We start from the raw sequence: 14,591 nt of genomic DNA, 5'->3' as shown, positions 1-14,591 counted from the left end.
TGTTAAAGCCAGTGGTTCCCTGGCTATAAATGCTCTCTTCACTGAAGTGTTTGACTACCTCTATGCCTCTTTTTGGCCCCTACAACACAATTTTGGTACTACATAAAAAACAGGTACCTGACAGTCTCACATTTCTTCCTATGTTCAGTCCCAAATAGTTTGCCCTAATACATTTCCACTTACTTCCTGCTTATAGGCTGGGTTTATATCCTTAGAAGGATATCCTTATATCCTTCCTTCTGTTCTCATTATAGCTTCCCTCATTCACCAAGATTCAGCTGTTAATACCCTGCCTGATTCAGTTCAGCCCAAACTTAACATAATAAAAGTATTTGTAGGCAATGCCTCCAACAGGTTTGCCACAAATCCCTTGAAAAGACATAAACAAGACTGGCTGAAATATACATAGAGTTGTCCCTCATTATCTGTGGAGGATTGATTCCAGGATCTTGCCATACCAAAATCTGCAAATGCTCTAGTCCTTTAAAAAAACAGTGTATTTGCATATAACCTACAGACATCCTCCCATATACTTTAAATCATCTCTAGATTACTTATAATACCTAATACAATGCAAATACAATGTAAATAGTTGCTATTGCACAGCAAATTCAAGTGTTGTGTTTTGGAACTTTCTGGAATTTTTTTTCCAAATTATTTTTGATCCATAGTTGGTTGAATCTAAAGGTATGAAACCGACAGACAGGGAGGGTTGACTGTATCTTCCTAAGTATAAGAAATCACAAGTTACAATGACAATAAACAGTAGCTTAATGTCATACCAGACACTAATAATTCACTATAAATCTATAACATTCACTATAACATTATTTCTCTTTTAAATATTGTCCTTAAAATATGTAAAAGTATACATGATATTGTCTTTTTGCTTTTCTTCTTCTGCACTATATAACTGCTATTGTAAACACTCAGCTAATGAGAGCTAACACCAGGACATCATAATCTGAATGTGCTCTACCAGGCCCTTGTGCAATAAGCAACAAATCTTACATTTCTTTGTCTTTAGTATTCTAGTAAGTAACAGTCCTTACAGTTACTATACAAAGAATTACTGTATAAAGAATCAGATCCGTAAGAACGTTAAAATACATCATCCAAATTACTACAGACCGAAATGTGTCCCCTTAAAATTCAAGTTTTGAAGTCGTAATCCTCAGTGTGACTGTATCTGGAGATAGGACTTTAAGGAAGTAATTAAGATTAAATGATGTCATAAGGAAGGGGTCCTAATCAGATAGTATGATGGCCTTATAAGAAGAGGAAGAATGCTCAATATTGCTAATTATCAGAGAAAAGCAAATCAAAACTACAATAAGGTATCACCTCACACCAGTCAGAATGGCCATCATTCAAAAGTTCACAAACAATAAATGCTGGAGAGGCTATGGAGAAAAGGGAACCCTCCTACGCTGCTGTAGGATGTAGGGTTTGGTATAGCTGCTATGGAAAACAGCATGGAGATTCCTCAAAAGACTAAAAATAGATTTACCATATGACCCAGCAATCCCACTCCTGGGCATATAACCAGAGGGAACCTTAATTCAAAAAGATGCATGCACCCCAATGTTCATAATAGCACTATTTACAATATCCAAGAGAAGGAAGCAACATAAATGTCCATCAACAGATGACTGGATAAAGAAGTTGTGGTATATTTATACAATGGAATACTACTCAGTCATAAAAATAATAAAATAATACCATTTGCAGCAACATGGATGGACCTGGAGATAGTCATTCTAATTGAAGCAAGCCAGAAAGAGAAAGAAAAATATCATATATTTATATAGTATATATAACTTACATGTGGCATCTGAAAAAAAAAGACAAATGAACTTATTTACAAAATAGAAAGACTCACAGACCTAGAAAACAAACTTATGGTTACTGGGGGGAAGGGAGTAGGAAGGGATAAATTGGGAGTTCAAGATTTGCAGATACTAACTAATACATATAAAATAGATAAACAACAAGTTCATACTGTATAGCACAGGGAACTATATACAATATCTTGCAGTAACTTATGGTGAAAAAGAATATGAAAATGAATACATGTATGTTCATGTATGACTGAAGCATTATGCTGTACACCAGAAATTGATACAACATTGTAAACCGACTAGACTTCAATAAAATATATTAAAAAGGAGAAGAAGAAGAGAGTTCTGTCTCTCCACACACATGTACTGAGAGGGAAGGCCATGGTGAGGCCACAGATTGTTATCAACTTTCATTATTTCAAACACCTCACAGATCACAGGTGTCAGTCAAGCTGTTCACTAATATTAATTTCATTACTTGTTTACAATGAATCTGCTCACCTTTAAAATCTGATGAATAAACCAAAAGCCACAACACAATTACCTTCCATTCTTAAAGCTTCAAAAAATGGGTGTAATACATGCCAATCTATGCACTGAATAAATGTTAATCTCCTAAGTACCTAAAATAAACACTGTATGAAACATTTAGTCTTCTCCCCACCCCTTTCAGTATGATATTGTTCATTTGTAAGATAGCTATATATACTATAAAGTATACTATATATGTATTTCCTAAGCTCTGTCCATTGAGAGAGCCTAGGAGCAATGTCACCTCAGTAGCAATAACATACTTGGGGCCCAAGTCTTGATTTCTAAACACTAGTCTCTAAAATGAGGAACCTGGGGCTCTTCAATCACAAGGAACTTGGGCTGTTCATGTCCTCCTGTAGCTGAGATAGAGCAAGGAAAATAACAAGATAAAACTGGAACATTTTGTAGTGCTAGGAAGTAAGGAAATGCTGAAATAATGATGGGATATAAAAACACAGGAGCCAACCTGAAGGCACTCCTAGCAGCTAAAGTTAGAACAAATATTTTGAGCAACAAAATAGATGACAGTATTGGATTTTAAGCCATGGAACCAGATAACTATCCATGAGTCCATACTGATAAAAGTAAATAATCAAATTCTTCAATAAAAGTTAGAGATGAGACAGCTCTTCCTCATAATAGAATACTAATTAATAAATACAGAAGGAAAGAGAGAAAGAGGAATCACCATTAGGCAAATACTGTACACAGTAATGAATGCTGCAGACAAGAACCATGGATTAACGCTAATACTAGTGGGTGAAAAGTTTGAGTAGATGCAGGATTCGCAGTCTCAAAGTATCTCCACCAAGACAGTTATTAACTACAAACAGAAAGATAGTGACTTTAGAGTGGAGAAACCCCACAGACACAAACTTAACCAAGCTATACCAAGATATGTATTACCAGTAAGTAACAAAGCATACCATCATCACAAATCCCTTGATATGGTGCCCCAAGAAAGACAACAGCATTTTTGTGGTACTTTTGCAAAAAATGCATACTCATTCCTAGCATGAGAAATCTTCAGACAAACACAAACTGCAGGATATTCTACAAAAAAAAAAAAAAAAACCTGATCAGTATTTTTCAAACATGTCAAGGTCATGAGAGACAAGGAAAAACTGGCAGAATGGGAGATACTAAGGAGAAATAACAATTAAATACAATGTGAGATCAGAAATAACATCCTGGAACAGAAAAAAAAGCATTGGTGGAAAAACTGATAAATTTCTAGTAAGGTCTGTAATTTAGTGAATATTATACAATGTTACTTTCCTGATCTTGATCACTGTACTCTGATGTGTAAGTATAAAATTAGTTCAGTTTTTAAAAGTTTAAAAACAAAATTATTTTGCTCCAACCTTTTCCCTCAAATTTTAATGTTCTCATTTATTTTCTGCATGCTATTTTATAACATAAACACAATTCCACATTTTCCTTGCTAGTTACCTAACTACATACCAAGATTTACCCTTGCCTATGCTTATTATTTTAGAGTCAGACAGAAAAATAGAGCAGGTAGACTGGCAGCACTAGGGAAAGAATATAGGTTTTGGATCAGACAGACTTGGCTTTGTCATTTAATAGCTGCATAGCCTTAACAAAATTATTAAACTTCTCAGTCTCAGTTTCTGGCAAAATGAATTTAATACTACCTTAATCATAGAGCTATTGAAGAACCAAGATAATATTAAAATCTAGGATAATTCCTGGCACATAACAAACAGCTATTATTACTAGTGCACTTTGTTTGAAGAAAATGGCAAGGTTAAGCTAACTTTGGTGACTATTTTATTACATCAGTATGAAATGGTTAATTATTTGTTTCTAGATGTGACTAATTATGATAAATTTTACTCACTTTTAGGAAGCAGACAGGCCTCTCCCAGATAAAATCTTTCCAAAAGCTACTACTGGGATTCAACTATTTAATTCAATATTCATTGATATGTGAAGTATATCCTAGATAGAACAATATAAATAAAATACTTCATGCCTGAACAGATACCTGAGTTTTTTTTTTTTTTTAAGTTTTCCATTGAGAATGAAGATAAAGAAAAGCTCTATTCAGAAAAAGAACAGTCACTGTCATTTGACTTTTTTCCATCAGGATAACCATGCAATGAGAATCTAAAATTAAAGTCATTTTTTAAAAAAACCACCAAACTCACTTAGAAATAGATTCTAATAAGTTAAAAATTGTTTGCAATCTGCAGAAGGACATAATCTTCAGTAGTAAGCAACCTAAAACCCAGTTATTTGGTTGGGGGTTTGTTCAGCTTACTACTCCTTAAGTTGATATTTCTGCAACATTAAGGCATTTAATAGGTCCTGTGAATGTAGTAAGACTAAACTTTATAAAATGGAAGATGGTATAAGCATCTCAAATCTTAATATTCCCCTATCACCTTAGTGTTAAACATAAATCTTCAGGAGTGTCTATTAAGCTACCAACCACAGCAGGAACATCCGTTACAACATCACTCCCAGAAAGCTTTCATCTCCCTTCTTGAGTTTTCTGCGTCCAAATGGAGTGAGGCAGACCAGGGTCCTGAGTCCTCACTTCAGGACCCAACTTTCCTCTTAAGCAGGTCCAAAGGTAAGCAGTAGGCTCATTTTAAAGGCTATAGATACATTTTAATACCTGTCAATTTTTCATTTGATTCCAGACTCACTAGGGAGAGTAATATATTAAATGTTTCCCGCATAAACATTGAAACTGGCACATAGACAAGAGAACCCCAAAATATATGGAAATGTCTATGAATATCAAGTGAACGTGTGAGGTGAACAAACCTCTTCATTTGCCTGCAGCTGGTGTCATCTACAGATGTGTGTCTACATGATAAAGTCTTAACTAGCATGGGCTATGCAGAACTCTGCATCTGACTTCAATTTAGCATGGCCTCTAAGGCAAAAGAAATAAAAGCAGAAATAAACAAAGGAGACCTAACTAAACTTAAAATCATTTGCACAGCAAAGGAAACCATTAACAAAAGGGAAAAACCTATGGAATGGGAGAATATTTGCAAATGATACAACTGACGAAGGGTTAATATCCAAAACATACGAACAGCTCATACAACTCAATATCAAAACAAAACAAACCCCAATCCAATTCAAAAAAAGAGCAGAAGACCTGAATAGACATTCTTCCAAAGAACACATACAATGGCTTACAAGCATATGAAAAGATGCTCAACATCGCTATTAGAGAAATGCAAATCAAAACAACGAGGTTATCACCTCACACGTGACAGAATGGCTATCATCAAAACGTCTAGGATATGGAGGAAAGGGAACCTTCGTGCATTGCTGGGAATGTAAACTGGTGCAGCCACTGTGGAAAACAGTATGGATGTTCCTTAAAAAACTAAGAATAGAACTACCATATGACCCCAGAATTCTACTCCTGGGTATATATCCAGAAAAAAACTTTCGAAAACATTAACTCAAAGCGATACATGCACCCCAATGTTTCATAGCAGTACTATTTACATTAGCCAACACATGGAAGCATCCCAAGTGCCCATCAACAGACAACTGGATTAAGATGTGGTGTATATATACACAATGGACTATTAGTCAGCCTTAAAAAAAACTGCCATTTGTAGCAACATGGATGGAACCATGGAATATTATGCTTAGTGAAATAAGCCAAACAGAGAAAGATAAATACTAAATGATATCACTTTCTTGTGGAATCTAAAAAAAAATACCTATGAATGTATGTGCAAAACAGAAATACTGAACAGATATAAAAAACAAACTTGTGGTTACCAAAGTAGAGAGGAAAGTGGGGAGGAACAGATTAGGAGCACGGGATTAACAGGTATAAACCACTATATATGTAAGAGGTTAGCAAGAAGGATATACTGTATAGCTCAGGGAATTATACCCATTATGTTGTGGTAGCCTGTAACGGAATATAACCTGCAAAAATACTGAATCACTATGCTGTACATCTGAAACTAACACAATATTGTAAATTAGCTGTACTTCAATTTAAAAAAAAAAAACTAGCAGGCTTGGCCACAGATGGTATTGCAAATGTGGCTGAGGCATTGATTATATTATTGAATTTTTTTAAATGTCTTTTAGTCATACAGGTTTTTTAGATATTAGTAGGTAAAAATCTTGTTTCTTACTTCTGTCTGATTTCTCGACAAAGACTCCAAGCCAGAGGATTAAACTGAAAAGCTGGTTAAGTTCCATATGGGTCTTAGAACACTAGTGTGTGAATGTCTAGTCTTTAAACTGTTAATATTAGTCCTAGATCAGTGGACTTAATTTTGTCCCTCTCCATCTTAATTTTGTTCTCAAAGGGTAGCCCTTATATTCAAGAGACTTGTCCAAAGGCTTCTAGAGTCATTGTCATAATCTGGTCTCAAGTTAACTTCAGGGACTGATAATGTACATAAATTTAATCAAAGCTGTAGATGTCAAGATTTTATCTGTGTTTAATGAAGATGGCCAGTGGATTTTACCAAGTGCAGAAATAAAGATGGGTCAAGGTTCCTTTAGAGCATAAATCATTTTCCTAGGCTCAGGCAGAAGAAAAACTCAATGGAATTATTATGGTATTAATACAAATCCAAAGGCCAAAAAGTAAAAAAAGTCCTATGCCTCAAACACTAACTTTAGGTACCATGTTGTTCTGTCTCAAGAAGAACTAAATTTGTTTTAAAAATTATACACTTCCAATTAAAATAACAGTGGAAGAGTTAAAAAAAAAAAAAAAAAAGGAGGGGGGCATCATGTTACAATGGAAAAAGAAAAGAACTTCCTTAAGATAAAGTTCAATCTTAGAAGCTGAACTAAACAGAGAGGAAATATATATATCAGAACTATGTGTTCTTAAAGATGGAATTGGGGGAAAAATGTATTTTAGTTGTTACTCATTAGAAAGGGTGACTGGCTCCAAAGGCATCTAATAGAGGAACAGCTGGTAATAGTGTGATGGAAATCTCAGTGTATCAGACTGGAAATCCAACTATGGCAAGGTGGTCTTTTAAAGAAATAGAAAGTACATAAGAGCAAGTGAAAAACCACACTATGAGGCTGTTATATGGTAACGTAAAATCTGTAAAGATTTGAAAGGTTAGAGAGAAAAAAAAAAAGCTAAGAGATTATCTTTAAATACCTGAAGCATTTTCAGTACATTTCAAATTATTACTTATTACAGATGACAATGTATGGGATGGCACAGTGTCACCAAAAAAAGTGCCCCAGGAACTCAAAGTTAGGCCTCAGGTAGTGGATAAAGAAAAGCAAAACTGCAGAAAGACAAAATAGGAGGTCAGATCTAGGTTTGATGTTGAGTTGGTAAGATTTTCTTCAACTGGGGAAGTGAGAGTAGGCAAAATCTGTCTGATAATGAATGCTTTTTGATAAACTCAGAATTCCTTGACTTTAATCTCTGATTTATGGGAGATCTTAGAAGAGATAACTGAAAATAAAACCTACATCCAAAAGCAAAGCGAAAGGGAAAGGAAAACAGGAGGGGGCCACCTTATGAATAGGTTAAAATATAAACAAAAACAGAAACCAAGAATGTTTATCTGAAACAGTGTATCCTACTATTGCTGAAAGGAACATGATACAAAAAAGAATGTTTACACTGCTAATGAAGTAGAACAAATTATGGAAGGCCCAGAATAGTTACAAGCAGAATAAAAAAAGGGTCTAGAGGAGCAAGTAGTAGAAGAGATATTGTTTTCACTGGGCTTCTCTAAGTGCAGACATCAGAAACATTAAAAGTAGCTTTATTTCAGGTAGCCATTTATGGTTATTATCCAAATACAAATATGGGGACAGTATAGAAGCTGTGCTACTAAACACAATCTACACTTACTGCAGCACAGGAATACTAGGACAACACAAACAAAAATGGAAATTAAAAGCTTTTAATAAGGAAGAAATCTAAAGGAAGAAACATCATTATGACCTGGTGCCTAAGAGCTGTCATCCATGGAAATTTATAAATTCTGCAAGACAGAAATTCAGATACAACTTTCAAGTAGAAATGTTCAGGTTAAGTGCTTGCATCCTTCAAAACAAAATATCATTAAGCATACAGTCACAAAGCCACTTGATGAATTTTCCCAGGAAAACTTTACAAGTTATAGTCACTGGCAGTTGCCGTAACTGACTGGCACCCTAGTGAGGTTAAAACCAAAACTGACCTGGTACCCAGTTTTTTATGCACCCATCTTCCCTGTAATATCCATCTTTAGTGATATCAATAAATCCTACTGGAGAAAGTACAATGAGCCAACTGTACCATGTACTAATTTCAAGGAATTATCAATGTTTCTAAATTTAATGAGTGTTGGTGGGGTAGAGTGTTAAAGGTTTGCCCTACTGACCTTCTAGATTTTTTTAAAAAAGTAAGATTGGAGGTTAAATAATTCTTTTGAGGTGCAAAAGAAGCCACTCCCAATCAGAGGAGATACCCTAGCTACAGCCCCTGAAAAACCCTCAGGCCTGACCATACAGGCACTCTCATTCTGATTAAGCAGTATTCCAGGAAGGAAGCATTTGGGACCTTAACCTCTTTGGACTCTAGACTTTAATTTTTCTTTGTGAATTTGATAATGGGAGACAACTCATTTGATCCAACTGAAATGTTTATGCTGACAAAACAAAGGCAAATTGGCAGGAGAATAATTATTGAAGTTGAAGGAGGGAGCAAAAACACTAGGGTGGCTGAAGGTAAGCAGCAGACACAAAGAGCAATAGGAGACAAGTCAAAGAGCTAGACAGGGGTTGGATCATGAAGCCCTGCAGTCCACTGTAAGAATGTTGGTTTTCATACTGAGATAGAAAAGCATGGAAGTTTTAGAATAGACCTCACTCTTATCTCTTTAAAAGGATCAGTTTGGCTGTGTGGAGAAAAAAACTGAGAAAAATTGGAAGCAGGGAGATAAAACTGTCCAGGGGAAAGATGACTACGGCTTGAATGAAGGTCATAACAGTGGTTGCAGTAGTCGGATATGCCTCTTCTCCCTTACTGCATGATTCAGTTCCTTGAGGGCAGGGGTTGTGATCTTTTTTCCTCCTTAAATAATCATTAGGATGAAGCTTCCCACATAGTACACTGCCAATTTTTTTCTTTTAGGAATACCTTCGACAACACTTTTATGTATCTAGATCTATGTCTATTAAAATAATTAAAGAAAATTCAACTGATTGATACTAAGAGAAAGTAAGTTGTATACACAGTCAGATACATGCAGCATTTTATGAGTACCTATTAAGTTACAAGCACTTAATAATTGAAGTTAACTTCAGAATATAAAAGAAAGGACACAGAATCTCAAGAGTTAAAGGATAAAATGGCTTCAGTTAATACAGAACGTTTTAAAGAAACTATAAATAGAATAATTTCTAATTTTTTTCAAAAAATCAGAGTTAAAGAGCTGAAAAATAAAAGTTAAGTTCCATAAAAGCATAAAGGGAAGCAAAAATTGCATATTCACTCTTTATAAACACAGTGAAATGTAGGAAATCAAAATGATAAGAAAGGATGAATGAGTTTTAAGATTATCTTAGTTCTATCATATTTTTTATAACTTTCTCCCCTCTTGATTATAAGTTATGTACACACACTGTAGTAAATCTGGATAATATATTTTTTAAAAAATCATCATTATCTGCCCACATATAACCACTATTAACATCTTGGTATAGTGCTCTTTTCTTGCTGTGTGACTTAGGGTTAGTTGTTTAACCTCTCTGAGTCTCATTTGTGTCATTCATAAAATGAAGATTAAAAACAGTACCTATCTCACAGGGGTATTGAAAGAATAAGTACAAAACTAAGAAAGGGACTTACATATTTTTTCCGAAAGGGCCAGAAAGCACCTTATGGGCCATACATTCTCCATCTCCACTTTTCAACCCTGCTGTTACATCATGAAAAGAATGGGCGTACTCCAATAAAGTTTTATTTGCAAAAGCAGGTGGTGCTGCTTGTGTCCCAATGGCTTACATCAAAGGTTCATAATCTGTTGGTGTGTTTGGATAGTTGTGGGATGTGTTTGTTTAGCAAGTTTTGAAATTCTTAAGAGAATCTGATAAAAACAAAAAACAAAAAACCTTAGACCTGCTCACCAAAGAAATGAAAACACAATCTTTTTGTAAATAATTTCAGAGAGTTCACAGACTTCCTGAAGTACATAAATGATTTCCATGGATTACCATCAAGAAATCCCAATCCTAGTGAAACAGCTCATTTGATTTTTCTTTATAACACTTTGCCCCTCTAAAATACATATGTTGAGTACAGTGAGAATGGACTATATTCAAATTGTGTAATCCTGCTACAAACAAATTGTTCCACCTAATTTTTTTGCAATTGTATTTTATTTTCCTAGGTCATTACAGTCACTGAAAACATCATTTTTTTAAAGCTGAATGATATTTTAGTTTATGAGGGTTGAAAAGTGTTCAACTGTTTTAAATGTTCTGGTTGCTTTTCCATTTTCAACTCATTCCTTTCATTAATTACATTTAATGCTATGATGAATCACTTTATATCCAAATTTATACTTCCTCAGAAATTAATGCTGTAAGTCAAAATGTACAAATTATTTTTAATGTTTCTAATATATTTTGATGAATTATGGTTCAGAAAGGTATTGTAATTTTTGCTCTCACCAACTGAAAATGAGATGTCTTTTTTACCACACCCGCATGAGCATGGAATATAAATCTTAAACTTTACTAATGAGTTCTATAACCTGAGAGATCTTTGGCAAGAGTTTTCAAAGCTTGGTAAAAGGTAAAGTCGAAAAATGCACATCCACTGTTCTCTAGGTTAGTAAGGTTTCAAGATACTCAAGGTTAAATTTAAATAATACAGAGAAATGGAAACCTTAGAATTTAAGATAAGTATCTAAAATATATTCCATACCCTCCAACCTTCAAAACACAAGGTAATAACATAAAGTAACTGTCTGCAATCATCATAACACTTGCATTTTAAGAATAATCACTATGGTGACCCACTGCTTCAGAGAGAGGTATATCCCACGCAGGTTGAGAGAAAAATAAGTTGAGAATCACTTCTCATTGAACTTCTGATAGCTTAAGTTCGATTTTTTTTCTCTGTTACATTTATGAACATCTTTAGTTTCTGCTGCCTTGAATCTTTTTAAATCACTGCTTTACTCAGTCAGTAACTGCTTAAACATGCTGTAGTATATATCAAGACATATGCACAGATGCTGTAACAGATACCAAATGCATGTTCCTAGATACAATGTGTGTATATTGAAATGGCTAAGTACACAGGGCCCTTGACAGACTAGCCAGAATTCCAATCTGACTTAATCGAGCTTTTTAATCTCTCTTGGTCTTTCTTAGTTTCCTAATCTGTAAAATGAGAATAATGGCACATATCTTGTGGGGTAGTGGATTGAATGAGATAAAACAGGTAAAAGACTTATCACAGTACCTGATACATGGAAAACACTAAAAATTATGAGTTTACACATATAAGAGCACTCCAAAAAAATAAGTAAATCTTCCAGATACTAAAAACATAACACATACACATCAAATCATTAGCAACAGTGACTACTGGATATTTATAATATTTTAACTTTAGGGTCATCAAAACAGATACGGGTTAATTTTTAGTAAACTCTAATTATAGAAAGACATATTAATAAATTGTATACATTAATATTTTACTGGGGTATCATATATACCCATACATATGCATACATATTTTTAAGGTACATAGAACAATGGTATACACCTAACTGTTAATATCTACTGATATGACCACTTCTCTTCCTTCTCTTTCTCCTTTCACTACTCTGTACCATTTTATAACAAATGGAGCCAGAAAATGAGGATGTCCCTTTCTTTCTCAAAGTTAATTAACTGATAAATTACAGTATATCACTCAACCCTGAACGAATATAACTAATCACGTTCTTCATGCCTTCACCTATACAGATAAGCACTGTGGAACAAAAGTACAGACTAGTGGTCACTCTGCACTCAAAATCAGCAAACTTAAATTGTTCTGTAAATCAACACAATCCACCTAAGAAGCTACCATTTTAGACCTCTTTTCACCTTAAATCTACAACCACCCCCATGTACTCTCAACAGATGAACTTTCTACCTACTCCAAAGCTCCTATACAAAGCAACTACTCCATTTGTGCTTTGAATCTTGTCCTTCCTTCCCTTTTTGGAATCTTACTTTCTGGATTGTCCCTCCTTTCTTTTGCAGATTTATCTCTTCCTTTCAAATGAATCATTCTCATCAGATGTTAAACATGCCAAATTCTCAACAATTTAGAAGAAAATATCCTCATCTTCAATCCACAAATATTCAATCCAGTTTCCACCCATATCTTTCCATCTCCTTTGTAAGTTATCTATACTACTGTCTCTATTTCTTTGCTTCCTACTCCTCAAACTACTTAAGTCTGGCTCCTACATCAAAACAACTCTGCTTAAAGTCACCAAAGACCTCCATGTTAATTCAATGGTTGGATCTCAACAGATTCCGATGCCAGTTACCATCACTCTATCCTGAAACATTTTCTTCCCTTGTTTTCTGTGACACCATAGTTTCCCGGTTTTCTCGAAGCTTTTTAACTATTTTTCTCAGACTTCATTTGAAGACTCAATCTTTCCTACCTGGCCATTTAACCAAAGTTTCTGAAGCTTCTTTTCCTCTTCTTTTCTCTATCTATATTATCTCCCAATGTGAGTTCATTCATATGCATGACTTCAAATGCCATCCATATAGCTATGATGACCAGACCTCACTTCTGAGTTCAGGATTATGTGAATCCAGCCTTTAAGATCTCTCTGTGGATGAGGAAAGGCACTTTAAATTCAACATGTTCAAACTAAACCAAAGAATCTCAGCCAAGTTCAACTTGCCCAAGAATGCAATAATTGATAAGCCTTTTATTGGCCTGCATTTTATAGTAATATATACCTTTCCTTCCTAGAACTGATCAAAATTATAGCTTTACACAAAAATAGGGACAATGCCTGTTTGCTTATCACTATATGCCCAGTGCCTTATACAGTCATTCATCTGAATCTGGGAGATTGGTTCCAAGACCACCCCCTAAATCCCCCAATCCTCTACAGATATCAAAATCTGCAGGTGCTCAAGTCTCTCATATAAAATGGTGTAGTATCTGCATATAATCTACATACATCCTCCTTTACACTTTAAATCATCTCTAGATTACTTAAATACCTAATACAATGTAAATACTATGTAAATAATTGCTAGTGCACAGAAAATTCAAGCTTTGCTTTTTGGAACTTTCTGGACTTCCCCCCCCCCCAATATTTTCCATCTCCAGTTGTTGAACTCGGGGCTGCAGAACCTGTGGATATGGAGAGCCAACTGCATAAACCCTAACATCAATGACCCTTTTTTTCCTACTGTTTAAATGGAAAGCCTTTCAGCTATTTTCACATTTATTGCTGCTTTGGAGAGTTGAGGGTATTAAGTGGTTGGTACAAGAATGTCAGTGGAGTAGACTTTAAGATCGACCAGATCGACCTCCTCTCATATTTAGTTGACACCAAGTGTTCCACCATGGCTCTAACCAGGTGAGACTGAGTGGGTCTCATCCTAGAGAGCAGAACCATACTGAATAGAGTGTGAATAGAGAAATGATGAACTGACCTGTCAGAGAAATAGGGAGTTAAAAAAATCAGTGTGATATATATTACATGAAAGCTGAAGGTTATCTTGTATTAGATCCATTTGAAATTACAAATCTTAAAAATACTCTCCAATTCAGACTAGGTACTACTGTAACTGATTTACAACATAACTAGAATTAATATTTAGTTAAATAAACTACCCTAGATTTTAAAGGGCCTAATATCCTTATCACTGCATTTTAAATGGCATATTAATTGATCATATTTTATTGATATTTTATTTTTTCAAATATCTCACTAGACACAGATTTTACCATAGCTTTCTTAAATGTAATTTAAAGTTCTCTTTTTTGCTTTTGTTTGTAATTGCTAAGGTATAGTTTAGCACATTTTGGCAGGAAAATCAAAAAGATTCCATGCCAAAAATAACAGTACAACTGGTGCCTTACTTCTGTTTGGCAGAATTTCAAAATAATGGTATCACTAAAAAACTTAAAAACAATGAACTTCATTTAAAAATATTTTCTCCTACCATTTTATGTACATAATTAAA

The 14,591-nt window shown here is 34.6% G+C and overlaps 1 protein-coding gene across 3 annotated transcripts in view; it reads right to left on the bottom strand.

The window, feature by feature from the left end:
* ZNF654 (zinc finger protein 654) overlaps positions 1–14,591 on the bottom strand; it is an 86,394-nt gene that overhangs the window by 64,671 nt on the left and 7,132 nt on the right. Inside the window, exon 1 of one of the 3 annotated variants that reach the window (XM_045503809.2) lies at positions 3,302–3,428. The exons of the other annotated variants lie outside the window; for them this stretch is intronic. Coding sequence (XP_045359765.1) covers positions 3,302–3,349 — 48 coding nt within the window. The 5' untranslated portion in view covers positions 3,350–3,428. Of the gene's footprint in view, positions 1–3,301; positions 3,429–14,591 lie in introns of those variants that run through there. 3 annotated transcript variants of the gene reach the window in all.

The sequence above is a fragment of the Camelus bactrianus genome, chromosome 1 (assembly GCF_048773025.1).
Source record: "Camelus bactrianus isolate YW-2024 breed Bactrian camel chromosome 1, ASM4877302v1, whole genome shotgun sequence".
NCBI lineage: Eukaryota > Metazoa > Chordata > Mammalia > Artiodactyla > Camelidae > Camelus > Camelus bactrianus.
Note: the sequence above shows the minus strand (reverse complement) of the source record. Positions and strands in the feature narration are given on the sequence as shown.